The sequence below is a fragment of the Zeus faber genome (assembly GCF_960531495.2).
Source record: "Zeus faber genome assembly, chromosome: 1".
Taxonomy (NCBI): domain Eukaryota; kingdom Metazoa; phylum Chordata; class Actinopteri; order Zeiformes; family Zeidae; genus Zeus; species Zeus faber.
This window is the reverse complement of record NC_137193.1, coordinates 11,164,736-11,186,271: the sequence shown is the minus strand read 5'-3', so window position 1 is coordinate 11,186,271 and position 21,536 is coordinate 11,164,736. Positions and strand designations below refer to the sequence as shown.

At 45.2% G+C, this 21,536-nt stretch overlaps 1 protein-coding gene across 1 annotated transcript in view; it reads left to right on the top strand.

Annotated features, from left to right (window-relative positions):
• Window positions 1–807: 807 nt before the first annotated feature.
• ago4 (argonaute RISC component 4) overlaps window positions 808–21,536 on the top strand; it is a gene marked incomplete at its 3' end in the record, with an annotated part of 33,812 nt that continues 13,083 nt past the window's right edge. Inside the window, exons 1-5 of the mRNA XM_080017905.1 lie at window positions 808–892; window positions 8,469–8,640; window positions 12,194–12,314; window positions 14,390–14,571; window positions 18,132–18,268. Coding sequence (XP_079874031.1) covers window positions 874–892; window positions 8,469–8,640; window positions 12,194–12,314; window positions 14,390–14,571; window positions 18,132–18,268 — 631 coding nt within the window. The 5' untranslated portion in view covers window positions 808–873. The remainder of the gene's footprint in view (window positions 893–8,468; window positions 8,641–12,193; window positions 12,315–14,389; window positions 14,572–18,131; window positions 18,269–21,536) is intronic.

Sequence of the window (21,536 nt, the reverse complement as noted above, 5' to 3'; positions counted from 1 at the left end):
TGTAAGTGTGTTTTTGTGTGTGTGTGAACCCGCCCGTTTTGATGACGTAACCTTCTTCTTGCTTTTTAACGCCGGCTCGCATTCGATCGTAATATTGCACTACCGCCCTCTGCTGTTACTAGGTACCACAACCTGTGCGTGCGTGTGTGTGCGTGCGTGCGTGTGTATACGCGCGTGTTCGAGTGTGCGTTTTGGGGGCGCGTTTAGAGGGGATGCGCCGGAAAAAAAGGGGTAAATTCAGGGTTGACATCTCCTCGGCATACATCGGCATATTCCCTCTATCTATTCCATTTTTATTTCATTTTATTCTATATATTTTTTATCTTATTCTATAAGTATTCAACTTACTGTATTACGTTTTAGGAGTCAGTTAGTCGGTCTATTAGAAAGGAATTTTTTACTTTAATTTTTTTCCTAGGACATATTGTGTGCTATCACCGGGTGCGTTGCATTACATTTCACTGCATGTATGCATGAAAGTATGTATATGTACGTGACAAATAAAAAAAATCTTGAATCTTGAATCTTGAATCCTTGCACGTCTCCTTTATTGATATAATGACAGCAACATCGCCACACACGCGCGCGCGCACACGCACGCACACAAAATTAGAATACAAACTATTTCGCGACAAACTGCGCAGGCGCACCAGGGTCTCCTCGGCGCCTCCCTGGCGCATGCGCACTTACAAATCCCCAGGAGCGACACGGAGCCAGTCGGTCGGCAGGCAGGCAGGCAGCGCGTCTCAGCTACGCATCTATAATATTCCATTTCTTTAATTTTGCCACCACAGCTTCGCGATACCGCCCCCAATTTCCGTGTCGGTACGGAGCCGCCAGGCCGGGACAGAGACGGAGAGAGAGCCCTCGGCCATGGAAGCGCTCGGACCCGGTAAGGGAGAGCGCCGACACACCGCTCCACTGGGGGCCGCGGCTCGGCGAGGCCTCGGTCCGCGGACACGCAAAGCACCGGGGAGAGGGGGCGGGGGACAAAACGAAGGCCCGGCCCCGGGGGGGACGGGGATCGCCCGGAGCACGTTTTGTCGCCCGGACACCCGCGGGAGTCCTTTATTTTGTCCGGTGCCGTTTAAAAAGACGGAAGCGCGCAGAGCGCTCTGTTTGTGCGTGCGTGCGTAAACACGGCGTTTAACCCAAGTATGGTCCTACGTCCGTTTATGACAATATGGCCTGGCGCAAAACGCCCCGAATGTTCAATATTGGGGAAACTGTGCGGTGTGTATCAGGGTGCGAATGCTTTTGTGTGTGTGTGTGTGTGTGTGTGTGTGTTCGTACGTGCGTGCGTGCGGGGATTTAACTGGAGGACCTTCCTTCCTTCCTTCCGCGTCGTGTGTTGTGTGTTTACGTCGATTGCTTGTTTACGTCGCTTGCGATCCGCGTTTTATTGGAAGTCACATCCGCCAGCCGCCCTCCTCCTCCTCCTCCTCCTCCTCCTCCTCTCTTATCTCCCCTCGATGGGGTGTTTTATCAAATGAGAGCTCGTGCGTCGGAGCGCGTGTTTTTTTTGTTTCTTTTTTGGCGGGGGGGGGGGGTTGTATTTTTTTGCGCGATCGTGGGACAACACGCCGATGTGTGTGTGTGTGTGTGTGTGTGGAACCCGTTGTGTGGGTTAGGGATGAGGGGGCGACGACAAAAAGAAAACACACGTTTCCTGGAAAACAAAGCCTCGTTCCTGCAGAGGCATGTGCACGGCGGAAAGGAAAAAAAAAAAAAAAAAAAAAAATGACATCAATCCACGATCCGAGCCACGGGAACGATCGTTTTAATATTAGTCTCGTGCAGCGCTGCCCCCCCCCCCCCCACGCGCGGAATGGGGAACCCGCGGTGCGGACGGCGCTGTTCTTTTGAATTAATTCATTCGTTTTTACCTATCTATTTATTTATTTATTTAGAATCGATCCCCAAAATTGTGCGGCGGCTTCGTGTAGACGCGTCTTCCCTTTTCCTTGAGGATAACAAAGGAGCGGTGGCCGCTGAAACCTCAGAGCCCACGCTGGTTCCGCGGCTGCACGTGGGCCAGACCTTCCCTGACGTTTTCAGCGTGAACAAAAGCGACAGGTCCTCTATTTATAACGGCGTAAACGCGAGCGCGCGTCGAGGCTTATCTGTGGGTTATGATGGTTTATAAAAAAACAAAACAAACCCCCCCCCCCCCCCCCCCCCCCCCCCCCCCGGTGAGGCCGCAACAAGTCAATTGGTGAAGAATGTGTTGGATTGTTTTTTTTTTGTGGACATGTTAAATCACTTAATTCATAAATCCAGTTGTTTAAGGTGATTCCCGGGACTCTCTCTCCTCTGTGTGGATGCATGTGTCTATGCGCCAGTGTGTATTTGTGTGTGTATATGTTAATGTGTGTATATGTTAATGCATGTATATTTGTATGTATGTGTGTGTTTATTTGTGTGTATATGTGTGCAAAACAAATAGCGTCGTGGGATCACTTCATTAAAAGCTGGGGTTTTTTTCTCGCTATGAGCAAATGTACGGTCCACACCACTTCCCCACATCAGATGGATCTTAGCATTGCCCCCTCCACAGGTGTGCGCTGAGTTTCCCCGTTGTTGGGCAGTCACAACGCTGATCCTCTCTTCGGCCATGACTCAAATTTTAAACGGTCCCCAGTCACTGGCTTCCTACGTTCCTCTCAATTTGTTCAGGAGCGCGGCGTCGTGTTTGCGTCGGGAGACTGGGCGGCAGGGAAGGTTCGACCTCTGCAGGACGGGAATTGACGTTCCCGGCTGTGGGCGACGCCAGTACGCGCTCAACTGGAATTCTTTAGACTCGGGCCCAAAGATTCTTCGTGTCCATTTGGGTGTATTATTGACATGTATTGGTGGAAGGAACGGTTTTAGGCATTTCATAGATTCAAACTGCATGCTCCTAAAATATTGGGACGGTTGTGGTCCACACTCGGGTTGAAGGTGTGTGTGTGTGTGCCTTCACCCTCTCACTGGGGTCAGGCCATGCCGTGTCTGTCCTCGCATACACGCACTACGGGTTACAGGGAATAGGCAGCACACTGATAGGCCTACGAGGAATTTCAAGTCACATTTTTGTCGCGTCTGTCTGCAAGTAAAATGTGCAAAGTTGATGCAGTCGTAGTCAAGGGAGGATTTATCGTTCAGTCAGACGGCACCATGGTACCGTGACTGCTGCTCGTCAGTAAATGCTTCTTTCTCTCCTGTGAAAAGGAGGCTCTGGTTTTTGTTAGCATACTACTGTGTTGGACTTTATCTGAGGTTATGGTGAAACGCAATCTTCCACGAGGCCTATGACTTCTTCTTTGTTTCTCGTTTTGTCAGAACATTAGACTTTATTTAATCTCTCTGGAAACTCATGATGTGTAAAATGTAGACTGCTTTAGTTTAGCTTTGGTTTAGTCTCCATGCAGGCCTCAGGCCCCATGCAGTGTCTTGGCAGTAAATACATGGTTAACAGTAACCAAAATATGCCTGCAATATCCATGCCCTCCCTCGTAACTAGTATCAGTGTGACTCGGTTTGGTTTGTGTACAATGTGCAATACGCTACATACCGTCCCAAATAATCTAGACTTTTTTTTTTCTTCTCTTTTTTTTTTTAATCCATACTATGTAAAACCAAAAAAAACCCTCAAAAATAGAATTATGGTGTACTAGCTGGACATCCTGGCATTGTGCTCCTTTGAGGAAAAGCGTCGGCGGCGGCAGCAGTCGTCGTTTTGGGGGTTGAGTCGACGTGTTGGATTGTGGCAGTGAGATGAGTCTTGGCATTTCATGCTGACACTCACTCACTCGTACAAATGCACGCACGTACACACACACACAAACTCGGCACTGGTGGTGTGGCAGCTGAGAGGGTTATATATAGGCACAGTGCTGTTTTTGGTTAAAGTGGAAGCAGAAGGCTCCGGAGTCACTGCGCTCGTGAACACATTAAACCCCTCTTGTAGTAAATAAACTCCACGCACACAGTGTGTCATTGGGGGGAAAAAAAACAAACCATGTGAATTCCTGTGATGCCGGAAATGCTGCTGCCGGACCTGCTGAGGTGAGAGAGGCAGAAAACTCGCTACTCACTGGAGCTCTCAAGAAAGTTGATCTCAATATGTGAAGCAAAACACAATAACAAAAGGTTTCCTTCCTCCGAAGGGGAGTGAAAGAATTGATGCGCATTAAATGCGGAACCTGCGGAGGAGGGGGGCTGAGGCCACGTCAAGAAGAGGTTTTTCGGGCAGCGCCAGGGAGGGTCCCGATTGTCTGGGCCTCTCGTGCTTCACTTGCTAACTGGAGCGTGCTGGTGCACAGAGTTCAAGCTGCTCCGAGCTGTCAGTTGACAAAAGCCCCAAACGGTGTTGGGCTCTTTAAGGGAGGGGGTCAAAGGCCTTAAACAACCCTTCCGAAACCGCCCACCCTCTTCCGTGCCGCCCTCCAACCGCGTGGTCCACGGTGACCCATGTCGTCATTGTTGCCGTGGTCTGCCCGCGGTCCCTTTCGGTCCGAGCAGAATGCACGCCGCAAACGTCGATGCGCGACGTGGCTCGATGCAGCGGCAGCAGAGGGAGTGCCGCGGTGTGATGGTGTTCCCTTCCAGTCCCGCGTTCATGATCTGACGAGACAGGTTTGGGTGTCTGGTTTTTAAAAAACGTGTGTGTGTGTGTGTGTGTGTGTGTGTGTGTGTGTGTGTGTGTGTGTGTGTGTGTGTGTGTGTGTGTGTGTGTGTGTGTGTGTGTGTGTGTGTGTGTGTGTGTGTAATCCCAGGTTCTCTGCGTTGCGCCCCCCACCACCTCCCTTATGGTCCTGCTGCTGTCTGTCCCTTTGTCTGGGCGCGCAGGGGCGGGTGCCCTGGATGTCTGGGTGGAGCTGGGGGCGGTCCGCCGGATAATTGGGGGTCATTGTTTCGCCGGGCCCTTGTTGACCCATCTAGGCCAGGGGCCAGTGCTACGGATCAATCAAAGTGTGTGGGCGCATGGGTCTCTGGGATGACGTCTGGCTTGGCGGGGCCATGCTGCAGCGCTCAAGTGGGTCTAACGAGGGGAAAGACTCATTATATCAACTTTACGCTGAGGCAATACGGGAAATGTTTTGCCGCGATACTCCATGAATTTTACTCAAACCCTTTTTTTTTTAAATTTTTTTATTATATACCCATTAAAATCCCATGTTCAATAGTGGTACTGAGGTCCAGCCATGCTGAACTATGTGATAAGTTAACGTAACTGGCAACACCCTCACAACCCGGTTTTGACACCGAAACCCGGTGTTGTTGATTTGTGACGTACATGATTACGGCGGGTTGGGCTGGCAACAGAGGAGGTAGCTTCGTAAAAAGCGCCGCAAAGCCGATAAAAAGGAACACGGGACACAACCTCAAACAATTGAACCCGACATTTGATCTCTACAGGAGGGGACCAGAAGCAATGAGCATTTGGAGGGCGGGAGGCAAATTTTTAAGTAAACGCTGACCGAGACAAGGAGGAGACAAGGAGGGAGATGGGGGCGGGTGGTGGGGATGTTGTTTAATCAATTGTTATTTATTTAGATGTTTTGCAATGGAGTGATTCAAGGCGAACGCGAAGGCGACGCTAATAATCTGAAATAGTTGCTTAGGGGTTGCCAGGTCTAGATAAATGCATTAGAGTCAGAAATGACCAGGGCCCTCGAGTCTTAATAGGAACTTTAAAGCGCGGGCCAAGTTAAAACTTAAAATTTGAACTTGTAGCATAAATTGGAGTTGCACACTCCCATGCTTTGATCGCCTGCTTATTTATTGAGTAGGAATTATGCCACACTCCTGTGGCCAGAATTTAACGAAAATGACCTGATGGACCCGACTGTACCGAAAATTAAATGCTGCACCTTGTCGAATCTTCACCACTTAGATATGTGGTGAGTTTGCTGGAGCAATCTCAGCTGGCTGGAGACGTAACGTTGTGATTTTATCTCTGAACAGTGCAGCGATGGGTGGAAATGAGTTCTGTGCAAGATGACATTTTAAGTAAATAGTAGGGCCTGGAAGTGGGCGAGTCAGTCATCAGCTGGAAACCCGCCAGTTAACTGACATTCTTCAAGTTTAGCAGTCTTGTTTTTTTTTTTTTGTTTTTTTTTGTCACTCAGTGTGCGTTTACAAAAACAGGATAAAACAGATAGAAGCTTAGAAAATACACAGGGATAACATTTCAGTATGGAATTATACGGTCGGGACGCACGAAGAGCCAGCTCCGGACGATTCACAGATAATCGTCCGGAGCTGGCTCTCCGTGCGTCCCGATGGCGGAGAGACAAAATTCTGAGTCGGGTAGAGCCCGAGTAACTAGTTAATAAATGTCAAACCCAACTAAACGTCAAGGATCCGGCGACTAAATGGCTGAGGAGAATGTCCAAGTACTCTTCCTCAGGGCACCGTTGGGAGTGTTGAGAGCAGGGCTGCACGATATATCCTTTCAGGATGTTCTGGTCATGCGCAAGTCACATGACAGGACGTGCGGATGTCAAGTAAGGAACGTTGACTCCAACACGTCATGCTACAGCTTTTTTTTTTTTTTTTTTTTTGCTGCTTGATACAAAAGGAAAAACTCGCACGGTTCTTATTTTCCATGACTGATCGACAAGAGGAGTCTGTCTGATATAACATCATTTACCACGATTTAAGGACTCTTGATAGGGTTGGGTGGATACCGAGAACCGGGTTCGTCTTGGAACTGGTTCTTGTACCGGTTCCAAATTTCCAAGAAGCGTGGATTTGATAAGACACATGCATTTCCATTCTGCTTATTGGTTCCTTACTTTTGCATATTTCAGTGGCGGTCCCGACTCGCTCACTTTATTTTGTCGCGGTGCGATATCAGACTGGCAAATGTTGTCACAATCCAATGAGTAATTTCCCGAAGCGGCACGTTCCTCCATGTTTGTTAACATTGCTCCCACGTGCAGATAATATAAAGCACCGTGGTGTAAAATATTGCCTCAAGCAGTTCTGCCGCTGATTTGCGACATAGCGATAGAAAAGGTATCAGGGTGCGCACACACTAATTTATTTCCATTGAAATAGTTTTGGTTTGTAATGTTTTTTTAACTTTTCTAAATGATGGGAAAAAGAAACCTTCTTGTCACAGTTGACAGTTTACATATTAAATGTGCCTAAATGTGCCAAGAATAAAATTATTATTGTTATTTTCTATGCGGATGTACTCCCTGAAAAAATAACCCTCATCATTCTAGAATGATTTATTCTTTCTAAATACAGCTATTCAGGTCATCTGGTGAAAATTCCTGTATTTTTTTTCTCATATATATATATATATATATATATATATATATATATATATATATATATATATATATATATATATATATATATATATATATATATATATATATATATATATATATATATATATCACACACACACATACATGCATACATACATACATACATACATACATACATACATACATACATACACTTCTGTATATCACAGAAGAAAAAAAAAATTGCAATGTCAGTTTTTTCCAATATCGTGGAGGAGGAAAGGAGGAAAACGCACTCACAGTAATTTACCTTTATTGTTTCTTCGGATTTCTGCTTTCAAGTTTGTCACATGCTGATCTTAAACTGCACATTCTTTTAATGTGATTTGATGATTTTTTTTTTGTTTGTTTGTTTGTTTGTTTTTAATTGGTGGTGCGGACCGATTATGTATTTTACGCCTTCAAGTTTCCGGATCTTTCCTGCTGGCAGGGAAAATTCAGGCTTGTGTGGTATTATTATAATTTATTTTTATTTTTTTTTAACGCTGACTTTTTTTCTTTTCCATTTTTCAAACTGTGGCTGTTTTACTAATTAGGTGTTGCTACACCACAGATGAGGACATGCACTGGGAAACATTGCAGTTTACCTTAAAGTGGTAATCCATAAGATCATTTTCTTTAAAAGAAAAATCCTGTATTTTGCTATTTAGCTGGCAATTATTATTTACTATAAGAAACAGCCTTCAAATGTTTTGCATTATGCAATTGCTCCTCTTTAGTAATGTTTCCAGCCTTTCCCAGCAAGAAGTGGAGGGAAGCCGTGGGGAATTTGATAAGGCAGCGTAAAACGAGTTGTGGTCGGTCAGCAGTAAATAAAGGGTCCCAAAATGGAAAAAATATCCCCACCACCCCATGTACACAACAAATCGATTGGACGAAAGAAAATTTTGGAGGAAAGCATGTGACCATCTTGGATCGGTGGTTAGACGCTGTCCTTTCGACTGAAAATCCCGGGGGACTTGTCGTGTCATCCACCTAACACAGACGATGTGATGGATTTCCACTTTAAATGCTTCATGTAGTCTTTTTAATCACCAGATGAACATTCCAAGCCGTGTATCACACAATGACCGTGCTTTTGAATTGATTAATTCCTAAAAACACACTTGCGGTATTTATCACGTGTCCTTAACGTACTACCTTTCACCCTTCTCCCCCACAGGCCCTCCTGCCCCTACCTCTCTCTTCCAGCCTCCGCGGCGTCCCGGCCTGGGCACGGTGGGGAAACCCATCCGGCTGCTGGCAAACCACTTCCAGGTCCAGATCCCCAAGATCGATGTCTACCACTATGACATAGACATCAAGCCTGAGAAACGGCCGCGGAGGGTCAACAGGTAAGAGAACAAAACGGCCGCAAAGACTTCTAGACTGCAGGGCTTCCAACTCGGTTCATTTTTAGGAGTCAAATAGTCGGTTGGTTCAACAAGGAGAAATATGAAGGGAGGTTTTTTTTTTTTTTTGTTTTTTTTTTTTTGTTAATGACATGATGGGATTTAATTCCTTTTGATAATTGAAGGTTAAGAGTTGTATGGCTCTAAGGTTTAATAATAATAATAAATGTATCTGCAGACATACATGGGGTCCAGTTTAGTCATGTTAGATTTGTATTACAGGTTTCTGAGATTTCGTAAATCAACACAGATCGACTCGTCGACGGCGATCGACTCGTCATCGGCGATTGAGTCCATCGATCGCAATTGACATTGATGACAGACTTTTTTTCCGGGAACAATAAAAATCCGGGAATTGAAATGGTGTTACTGCAGTTTACCCTGTTCTGAAACTGGAGAGAGAGAGAGCGGGAGGGGGAGGCGGTGGAGGTAACCACTCCAGTAACCACTGGTGATCAGGTCTCACTTTGCCTCTACAGTCCCGTACAGAGACTTAATGGGGAAGGTTCTCAAAAAAAAGAAAAGGCACATGGACCCCCAGCTCCGGTTCTAGGCATTTTGCCGCTCTGGGGCAGAGCGCTCACCGTGATCTGCCGTGCACATGGCAGGTGCACCGGGTTTCATGAGGAATTCATCATGAATATATCCTGCCCAGACAATCCTCAACACCCTGTAGTCCATGCCCCCCTCCCCCGCACGTACCTGCCGCTCAATATGCAAATCTTGTGATAATGATATAGCAATATATGATATAATCTCAGAGAAAGATTTACATGCGTTTTGTTTCCTTAGGTTCTCACTTGTATGGAAAATGAAAAACGTAAACCTGACTCATAATTGGAGGTTTTTTTTTTTTTTTTTTCTCCAGACCGCGAATGTGCACCGCCTCCCGCGCCCCGTCTTATTATTTGAGATGTATTTATTTTTGTGTGTTTCCTACAAACATTTTTAAACACAAATGAGTTCAGAGGCTGTCCAAGTCCTTACTCCGTACTGTTCCGAAAAAACCCCCAAAAAAACCATAAAAACCTGCCCGTCCCCGCTGTCGGGACTCACGTCTCCCCGTTGCCTTCTGTGGCTACGGGACTTGATTTTGTAAAAACTGGATGTTTTCGTGTAAATCCTTCACTTGTAAATAAGTCCTGCACTTCTGGAACGCCACCGCACGCGCACTCCCCTGATTGTAATTGTATATCGATTGGAATTTTTTTTTTTCACGATCGACCGAGCCTACGTGGAGCGCAGGGTGGACGTTCTTGGACGCCCTGCCCACCGCTTCTTTATGGTCTTAGACTTCCTGCTCTTCTTTGGCATCTGAAAAACGACGACCCACAAACAATACAATTATTTCAACCAATAACACAGTTTATTAAAAACTCAACAAAATCATCTCTTGAAATGTAATTTTATTTTATTTTTTTATAAAAACGGGGCAGAGTTCGAATTCAAGTTTTTCGGGAAGATCCGGGGGGCCTGGTCCCTGCTGGGTGCTGCCCGGCCGGAGAACGGAGGACGCCCCGGCGCACCTGTTATACGATTGGCTGTTCCTGTCACATGTTTGTTTCTCTGTTATACGGTTGGCTGTTCGTGTCAGGTCTTTGTAGGTAGAGGAAATCGTGGAAGATTCTTTTCAGTGAAAATCATCGGCCGTTTTATCGCCCAGCCCGAGTTCCTCCAAAGGTTCCTAGAACTCCCTGCGTCGCGTAAACGCCCTCCGTGACCGATTCGAGTTTTCGGGGGTTTGTGAAACGCAGAACGAGTTACAGTTTTTCCGGAGTTTCCATTAAGCGCGGCGTCAGCCCAAGTTGTCTGTCCATGTGTCGCAAACGCTATGCAGTCCACAAGGCGCAGGTGGCTGGAGGCGAATGACTCCCGAGAGACGACTTGTATAACTGTGGAGGATGTCACAAAGCGCCTCAAGCCTGAAACGAGTCAAATCCTAGAAATGACTTAAGAGTTGAAAGAACATCTTATCAAACAGGTTGTGCTGTTGACAGCCTTAGTGATGCGAGGTGTTCATACTGTACAGAGTTTTAAGATTCTGTGGGAAACACTGTGCAGTATTAACACCTCGCACCACTATTTGTTGTGGTAGCTGATGGGGGTGTAACAGTGACCCTGTTACGCAGAGTGCTTTTTTTTTTTGTTTGTTCAATTAGCAAATTAGAGTAAAATATACATCTAAAGGTGGGGGGGGGGGGGGAGACTATGTTTTTATTTGCTTTTATTTGCAGCCTGATTGCTAAAGGACTGAAAACGTTCTCTCATATTATTTTCGAGATACGGTGCTGACATTTTAATTTTATTTTTTTATTTTTTTTCGAAACAGAAAAAATAATCTTTTTAGATCAGGACTATTTTAGAGATTTTATTTTTTTTATGAACTCAACCCATTTGTCCTGAATAACTTTTCATATACTTGGCACATGTTAACAAATAACTGACAATTTGTGGTAACCGGACGTTTTATGGAGTGGCAACTTTTACGGCCCTGGAACAAAAGTAGGAGAGTCGCACGTCATACAGAGGATTTCAAGTGGCGCGCTCCAAGCGGTAATGTTAAGTGAAGGCACGTGTGGCGGTTTTGATGCATGTATTTTTTTATATGTGCGAATCGTCCGCAAACAGACGCGGACACAGAGACCAAACAATGGAATACGATTTTACCCATTTTAAATATAAAAAAAAATTATAGTAATAGAAAATCGACCTCCAAAAATAAATCATTGTATGGGAAGCACTGCTGTACTTTCTAGGATATGCTTTATTGAAATGTACCTTAATTCCCAATATATATTTACCGACCAGCCACAACATTGAAACAGCTGACAGGTGACGTGAATAACGTTGCTCATCTTGTTCCAATGGCATCTGTCAAGGGGTGGGATATATTAGGCAGCAAGAAAACAGTCAGTTCTTGAATTTGATCTGAGCAAACTTGGGGACAAGGGCCAAATTGTGATGGATAGATGACTGAGTCAGAGCATCTCCGAAACTGCAGGTCTTGTGGGGTGTACTTGGTATGCAGTTGTTAGTACCTACCAAAAGTGGTCCGAGGAAGGACAACCGGTGAATTGGCAACAGGGTCATGGGCGCCCGGGATTCCATTCCCCAGATCTCAGTCCGGTAGAGCATCTGTGGGATGTGCTGGAACAACAAGTCCGATCCATGGGGGCCCCACCTCACAACCTCCAGGACTTAAAGGATCTGCTGCTAACGTCTTGGTGCAGATACCACAGGACACCTTCAGAGCTCTTGTGGAGTCCGTGCCTCCACGGGTCACAGCTGTTTTGGTAGCACAAGGGGGAGCTACACAAAGTGTGTGTGTGTGTGTGTGTGTGTGTGTGTGTGTGTGTGTGTGTGTGTGTGTGTGTGTGTGTGTGTGTGTGTGTGTGTGTGTGTGTGTGTGTGTGTGTGTGTGTGTGTGTGTGTTAGATGATCTTTCCTGTTAAACTGCATCTGATTCTGATTGCTGGTGTTTGTGTGCCGCGTGCAGGGAGGTGGTGGACACCATGGTGCGGCACTTCAAGATGCAGATCTTCGGGGACCGGCAGCCAGGTTACGACGGGAAGAGGAACATGTACACCGCCCACCCGCTGCCCATCGGGAGGGACAGGGTGGGTAGTACAACAGCATAACACCCACACAGGATAAACACGTTTAGTTTTTCGGACTCGGAGACGCTTCACATTTAAATCTGCGCTGCGCACGTTGGTCAAATTGGTAAATACACCAGCAAACCCAATGTGCTTCGTATCAATAGACAAAATGTTGTGAATTTAGACAGCATGCAGTACATATCTATGCATTTTAAGATATTTGACCAGACAAAAAAAAAAAAAAAGTACAGTTTTTCTGCCCCTCCAAACACATACACCAACATTAAATCCCACCCATCCAGGCACGTGCAGGCACGTGCAGAGGGGGTGGCGGGGGCTTCCCAAGTACCTGCCCCTTTGCCCCTCGATGTCCATGGTGCCCATATCAGGCGCGTTTTTATGTATTTGTTTTTAAGCGTGAATGGGCATGGAGTTTTGTTGGAAACGACTGTATTATATATATTGGCTAAAAGAGGGGACCCCAACCCGACAGACCCCTTTAAGTCCAGTGATTGGAAGGGGGGGGGGTTGCCGTTTTTCCCGGAGAGCGATGCGCAGAGGCGGAGCGGAGCGTTTTATTATTATTATTTTTATTTCGCTTTCAATCCAAATACCAATTGTGAAGTTTGAATGAAATGGAATAATATAAGCCCAAATATCAGCCATATTTAAGCAGGCTTTGTGGTTTTAGTGGGGGAAGAAAAAACTCAATTTCCGACTGTGTGTGTGTGTGGGGTTGGGTGGGGTATGCTGGAAATGGCATTTTTAAAGTCTTGTTCCATGTGCCCTGTTTTTATTTTTTTATTTGACCACCTGCCCATCTTCAGGTCTGTGCACGGACCTGAACACACACACTTACAGCAACATTTAAAAAAATTTAATAAATAAAAAAATACAGGGCACAGTAGTTATATTAGGGCCATCGTGGCTAAATACACCTTCCCCGTGTGTGTGGGTAATTTTGGGCGTTGCGTCTATTAACTGGAGCAGCAAGATGGATGAACGGATACATGAAAAAAAAGAAAAAGTGCGACCTCTAACAAAGGGGGACAGATTTCAGACCAGATCCCAGATCAGCTGGAATATGATGATCAATTTGGACAAAATAATTGACTTGAATTTAATTTTGGTCGTCGAATAACCTCTTTTCGGAGATTGACGATCATTTCATTTTTCATAGGCGGTCACACGGGGCCAAAAATGGAAATTAAAAAAAAAAAAAAAAAGATTATAAAATTGCCATCACTCGTGCCTAGGGTTGGGTTCCGAGGCCCCGGGGCGGAATTTTTAAAGACCGGAGTAATGAAGCTTGGCCCATACTGTTAACGGCGGTGAAGGAATTAAGGAAATAGATTTTCTATTTATTTTGGCTCTGTAACCTGTTTCTAACTTGCAATAAGATTAAGATCATAAGCTGCTTGTTATTGGGAGAGACATTTTTCTCTCTCTCTCTCCCTCCATCATTGGAGATATGCGGGAGGGGGGCGTGGCCGGCTCCCTCCTGCCTGGCTCTCACAGGAGATCCTGCTCTGAGCGCGTGACCGTGGCGGAGAGCATCGAGCGCTCGAAAGCCGAGTTCAATTTCACTGGAGTCGATGATGACCGTGCGGAGGGGAAACACCGGCCATCTTTGGAAACGTTTAGCAAAAGTGCATCGCGCACACACACACACACACACGTGCGCGCACGGAGAAATGCATGGTTTTCGAACCGCCATGATAACCCCGTAACTTTACGCTGCACGTGCAGGGTGTATCGATCCAAATCCTCCCTCCTTCCCTTTCCGTTGACTCCCTTCCGTCTCTGGCTTCCTTTCTCTCTTTTTTTTTTTTTCTTACTTTCTTCCGTTCTGGCTTCTTCTTCCTTCCCTTCTCTTTTTTTCCTCTATTCCTGTTTTTCTCTCGCTCTTTGTCTTATATATATATATATATATATATATATATATATATATATATATATATATATATATATATATATATATATATATATATATATATATATATATATATTTATTTGACTGATTTGTTTTTGTTTTATAAATTTTTTAGTGTGTGTATAATAAGATAGGGTTGGTAACACTCTAACTTCCCCAGGTGGACCTGGAGGTGACCCTGCCGGGTGAGGGGAAGGACCAGACCTTCAAGGTGTCCCTGCAGTGGGTGTCGGTGGTCAGTCTGCAGATGCTGCTGGAGGCGCTGTCGGGTCACCTCAACGAGGTTCCTGAGGACTCTGTGCAGGCGCTGGACGTCATCACACGCCACCTGCCCTCCATGAGGTACCCCAAACTCTGCCCAAATCCTAAAAAAAAAATCCTGTAGGTTTATTTAGCCTGTATTAGGGCCATCACGACCTTGACAATTTGGTGGACGGGTATTACAAATAATTGCGATTGATACTTTAATGATTTTTATTTATTTTTTGTCATTTGTTCAAGTTTAATGTGTAAAAACAGTGTTCTGTGTATACAGAATTGTGTTGGTTTATGTAACAAAACAAGCCAATTTTATTTTAAATTGTTTCCCCTTAAATTTAGATGGAAATGCATGAAGAATAGGATCTCGAATCTTAATGATTTTACAAATTGATTGTGACGATCAGGCGGTTATGTAATAAATGTGGGTGTTTATGATATTAAATGTTAATGCGTCGGCATCACAAAAACAGTTTTGTTTTTTCTACTTTTATCATCCAACCGCGCTTTGTGATTAAACTCGCGGTTCGGTTTATTTATATTACACGTGTTGCGTGTCCGCACCAAACGTGTCTGTTCGGAGCTGGTTATTGAAAGTTTATTAATGTCATACGTATGGGGTGTCCAAATTGCCCCTTATTTCCTCTATAGTCGGACAGCAACACAAGTGTCTTCGGTTTATTGATGATCCCGCGGATGTTTTCCTTTTTTAAATGCAATACGTTTTGGATACTGCGGGGCGCTGCTCTAAAAATAGCTCCTTTTTAGACTCCCGCCGTTGCTCTGTTCTGGGATTGAAGACAGTTGGAGTTTCCACTGATTTGCTGCAGTGATTTGTTTGAAACAAAATACTTTATTTCTAACCGTACTGGAAGATGATGTTGTTTTTTTGGGGGCGGTGGGACGACTCTGTTGCCCCACTGTGCTGTAATGACGCTCGCTGATGGGATGAGGCAGTGAGGTTTGTCTGGTTGCCCTTGGCAACCAGATTCGGTCAATTGGCAACCATTTTGTGGCCTCTGGTTGTCCTCTTGGGCAACCATTTGGAAACACTAAAGATAGGGACAGCAGAATGCGCCCGAAAATAATGCGCCCCTAAATAAATAAATGTGTTGCATTGGTGATATTTAAATATCGCCGTTACGGTTGGAACGAACCAGAGCGCCGCTCCTGCGTTGGTACGATTACTCCCGCGCGCAGCGGCGCCTGCTCGGGTGCGCACGGGCTCCTGTTTTATAGACGATGAATGGAGTTCAGTTGTTTGACTGTGGGGTGAAAAGTTTGACGAACCCGTCCACATCGCAAACGACTGTGCACATTCATTCGACTGATAAAGAACCAGATAAATGTGAAACGAAAAAACAGAGCGACCCATTTTTTTCCCCCGTCCGAGAACGAGGCTGTCTGCGATCGATGAACCGGCGGACTCGTTCTCTCTGACGTTACGCTGCAACCGAGGCGCGGAAGCGGCTCCAGTCTTGGGGTCGGAAGCGCTCCGAGCGGGAAGCGATGCCGCGTTCACAGGCTCGGAAAACCAATGACCGTCAGGAGTGATGCGTTCAGTGGAACTCCTAAAACTGTCGGCTACCACCATAAGTGTATTTAAGACCTTTTGTCACCATACATGTGTTTGCATCCTTGTACGGTTAACCTCAACTTAAACTGTGTGTGTGTGTGTGTGTGTGTGTGTGTGTGTGTGTGTGTGTGTGTGTGTGTGTGTGTGTGTGTGTGTGTGTGTGTGTGTGTGTGTGTGTGTGTGTGTGTGTGTGTGTGTGTGTGTGTGTGTCGACAAAAAAAAAAACCCAAAAACATTTTACTTAAAATTTGACAAAAATAAAAAACCTTTGACTTAAATCTAGACCAAAAAAACCCAAAAACTAACTGAAACCATAGTGTAGCTAAAAAATAAAAATAAAATAAAAAAAACTATACAGGAAATGTCAGGAAGAGTCTTTTGTTCTTGTCAATTTGGTCAAATTTGTCAACATAAAGCCGTTACAATACAGTAATCAGTTCTTATCTTTGAAGACAGACAGCATGAATAAACATGGCTCAAACCTCATCTGACGGAGCTGCTTTTAAAAGGAAAGAAGCAAATTAGAATTGACCATTGTTAACAATGAGGAGACAGACAGGACTGAGATGTTTGTCTGTGTGGTGAACATATTCTGTACATGTGGGTGTAAGAGAGCGAGACAGGCTCAGTGTGACCAGAGAAGTGAGCGTCATCACAGCTCTTGTCTGTGTCGGCTTGTTTGTTCCCCTCTGGAGATTCAAAATACGCCAAGTATCAGATATAATACAAAGTACAAAGAGTCTTGTTCCGTTAGTGTAATAAAGCTTTTAAAAATTATCATGTTTAATCATGTTTTTACTTTTTGGCAACCTAAGGCTGATGATGCCTGGTTGCCAGCCTGGCAACTACTTTTTAAAGTTAGTGTTGAGCCCTGTAAGGATAAAAGTGTTCCACCGCTATCAATGCAGCAGTCTGTGAAAATGTGGACCTGTGATGCTCATCTAACGAATAAAGGAAGGAATCTCTGTATGTATGTGAGTATGTTAGGACTGGGTATTAGTACTCAATACCGTCACAATTTTTCTAGTCTGTCTTGTACCTATTTGTTGAATGGGTTACACTACCCAAATACTTCATTGTACAGTTATTTAATCAAGATTTAAATAATTTGAACATTTTCAAAATGTATTCGTGCAAAAAAATAAAATAAAATAAAATCATTTGGATGGGGAGGAGTAGTGGCACTTCACGATACTGAATGCTTCCATTCACATGATATGTACATGGGTATAGTAGGAAAATAAGTACTCTATTGGTATCGGTATCACTTTAAGGCCGCTGGCGTTGGTGCTGGCATCGTCATTTCTTAAACAACACCCAGCCCTAATGTATGTATGTCCTTTGATTATCTTGACAACCGTTCATCTGATCTACTTCCCACTTGGCGGGTGTGTTGCTGTGGACCGGAGGACGTGCACTGGCGAAGTTTTGTGCAACTTGGGCACGTGTAACGTCAATGAACTTTGAGTAAACGAGCGAGCCGCTCGGGTCTGTGCTTCGAATCGCTGAGCCGTTCATCGGGGCGGGGCTTCAGGGCTCAGCCCGTTCCTAACCGTGCAGTTGGGGAGGGCGGCGCCGTGAAATTTGGTTTTCGGTCCCACGCCGAGTAACACCGGGGTTACTGTAGAATCGGCAAAAAAAACCCAACATTTGTTACTGGATCTGTTAAACAGTGACCGATCCTATCGACACTGGCATCCATCTTCAAAACTGATGTAGTATCGGTACTTTTTGTGTGGCTCCACCTTCGTAGAGCCACGTTTTGAACGGGCGCCGCGCTAGTGCTGAACACCACGTTTTTAATTTAACCGCCGCGGTGCCCGTTTCAAAACACGCCTGTCGGTGATGGTCACTGGCGGTGGGGAAAGAACACCCATGGGAAACTCAACGGTTGTCGAGGTGATCGCAGGACATGCATGCCTACATAACACGCATACAGAGATTCCTCCCTTTAAAGTTGGATATAAAATTTTATAATACGGCTTCCTATAACTATTGTTCCCACTTGATTAAAAAAAACAATCTACGTGTGCAGTAACCCGCCCCTTGCTCGGTACGCCTGTTCCAGGTACACTCCAGTGGGACGGTCCTTCTTCTCCCCCCCGGAAGGATACTACCACCCGCTGGGCGGAGGCAGGGAGGTGTGGTTCGGTTTCCATCAGTCCGTCCGTCCCGCCATGTGGAACATGATGCTCAACATCGACGGTAGGTCCTTTCTATTTTTACAGTTGGTACTCGCTCATCATTCACCGCCAAGTCATTCGTCTCAGAATTTGAGATACCGGTTAAACTGTGATTCCTCGTCAGGGTTCGACGTCCCACGCGTCGCAGGAAGCGATGTGGGAAGAAATAATCTCATGACATATTGTCCCGTAAAATACAGCGCGGGTGAACCTTGAACGTTTGACCAAATCTTGCAAAAAGAGAATTTTCCACAATGTTGTTCTTACCGTGCTGGTTTTTACCAGCATCTCCTCCCTCGTCGCTTTGCTTCCGCCGCTGTTTCTTAGCAACAAAGGTGGAGGTGGGGGGAAAAAAATAATGAATACAATTATGTGCAGTTCCAATGAGTGGCCACCGGGGGGGCTCCTTCAAATTGGCGCCGTGCAGGTCTCACGGCCGTCTCGCGATCTGATTTAACCACAAAGGAAAGGGGGTTCTGTCTGTGTGTCCTCCGATCGTCACGACAACCGCTGATCCGGTCTGCCTCACCCTTGGCGGGTGCAGCGCTGGGGGGGCCCAGATGCATGCGGTGTCGAATTTGGTCCAGTTTTGACACGCGTAATATGAGTGAACTTGTGAATGGACAAGCGAGCTGCGTACGTCCCCATCGCAGCCCCAGTATGTCGTCACTTTAGTGTATTTTAAGTTAATATATAGTTCCCTGTGAGGAACTGTATTTATACGATATTTTGTATACGGTGTTTTTTTTTTTCCTTTTTGTTTTTTCTCCTTCACTGCGAGTTGCCGCGACTTTGGCGTGTGCAACCTGCGCGTGCAGCTCAGTTCAAGTCAGAGTGTGAGGTGGTTTGGGCGAGCCAGCCTAGATGGATGTTGATGGCGCGCGAGTCAGTGGATTTGAAGTGATGGACACCGACCCCGTCCTAATCTGTGGAAGCGTGGCACTTTGAGTCCTCACAATCAATACTATTCTGTAATTGATTGTGTTTAGAGAGACCGCGCGCGCACACACACACACACACACACACACACGGTCTGCCCCCCCTTTAGATTCTTGGTTTTGATTACGACCGTTTCAGTATTGCTCCTCCTGATTTGTTGGTTTTAATGACTCCAGTCTGTGCTGTATATGACATTATTAAATTTATTGTTTCATAATGAGATATTGTTCTACCTTTTCATTGTTTAAAGTCGAGGCCACCGCTTTTTACCGTCCAAAGTTTTTTGTTTTTTTTGTTTGATTATTCATGAGAAACGTTATCTGATTATATTATAAGAAATCAGAATGACTTTATTCCGCCAGGTGGAATCAGGTCATGGTGAGGATTGGTGGATGTCCACAGATGATTATTATTACAGAAAAAAGCTTAACATAAAAAATAAAACGATTTAAAAAAAAAAAAAAAAAAAAAAAAAAAAAGAAAGGGGGGGGGGGAAGCAAAACAAGAATAGAAAGGAAAAGAAAAATACACACACCAATACCATCCATCAATACCATCCACCATCCACCAATAACCCATCCTATGGATGGGTTATTGGTGTGGGTATAAATTAGTATTATAAATAATTCTATGTATTTACAGTTTGTACTCCACCTGATGTTTATTCAATTATCTAAAACTTTGGCGATATATAGTCAATGATAGGCTTTTGGCTTTTCCACAGTGTGTAATTGGCCTTTAATGCTGTTAATGTGACATGTTGGCACCGTTCGATATGACACGCTGGCACGTCTTCCTTCCTTTTTTGTGTTCTTTTTTTTTTATGTGTGACACGAGATTTTACCCTGCAATAAGCTGCGTTTATGTTGACATTTTGCTTTTATTTCTCCCTCTGCTGAATTATCCAGATATTATAACATTTCCTTATTTTGTAAATATTTTCTAAATTTGTATATAAACTACTCACCAAAAGTTAGGGATATTTGGCTTTCGGGTGAAATTTATGGAAAATGTAAAAATTTCACGCGACAGTGATATTATATCATGAAAGTAGGGCATTTAAGTAGAAGCATGCAATGGTGATTTCCTCATCTCAAACTACAGCTTGACAACCACGTCTCATGCTGTTCACAAGTCGACTTATTGTCTGCTGAGGCCTGGCCCCCACTCTTCTTGAAGGGCGGCCCTCAGGTCATTGAGGTTCCGGGGTACAGAGTTACGAGCCTCTACACGGCGACTCAGCTGATCCCATAGGGAATTTATGGGATTCAGGTCTGGAGAAAGTGCAGGCCACTCCATTTGAGGTACCCCAGTCTCCAGCAGCTGTTCCCTAATGATGCGACCTCGATGAGCTGGAGCATTGTTGTCCATGAAGATGAAATTAGGCCTGTGTTGTTCATGCAGGGGCGCAATGACTGGATTAATGATGTTATTCAGGTAGTATGGGCTTGTCACTGTACCGTTCACAAAGTGTAGGGCAGTTCTGTATTTACTAGACACACCTGCCCACACTGTAACACCACCACCACCAAAGGCTCGTCTGGTGGTGGTGGTCATTTCTGCTCAACGTGAATGGACTTTCATCAGAGAACAGCACTGAGGCCACTGGTCCCTCGTCCAGCGTAAATGCTCCCTGGCCCGTGCAAGACGATGATGGCTGTGCCTGGTGGTGTGGTCAGGTACCCTTGCAGGTCGTCTAGCACGCAGACCACGCTGATGTAAACGGTTTTGAATGGTCTGACGTGACACTTGGTGCCTCTCACCTCCCTTAAATGTGCCTGGAGTTGAGTGACATCGTCATCTGGTTCCGCAGGGCACTGTTCACAATGAAGCGCTCATCAGTGTGGGATGTGGCCAAAGGACGTCCACTTCTATGCCTTTCTGTGACTCTTCCAGTCTCTGTATCTCTGTTGCAACCTGCTGATGACACTCTGTGACACTCTAAGCTCAGTGGCCACTTCCCTCTGAGAACATCCTGTTTGAAGCCTCACAATGGCGAGGTACTGTTGATCAGTTGTTAGGTGTCGTCTTGGTCTTATGATGTCAAAATGTGAACAGCATGATGAAGAGGACTGTTTAAATACCAGTTCTAATTTAACCAGGAAAGGTATTGGTGGATTCATGGATCAAACACCTGTTTTGCCGTTCAGCTCCTTGTTAGAGAACAGCAGGTTGTGCAAAAAGTACTGAAACATTGAACAGTTGGACATGTGCATTCAAAAGTTTAGAGAAGGTCAAATTAAGTTCACCTGTAAAGATTATAGTGCATTTTAGGTTCATCCTGAAATTTCACCCGAAAGCTCGCTCTCTCTCTCTGTGTGTGTGTGTGTGTGTGTGTGTGTGTGTGTGTG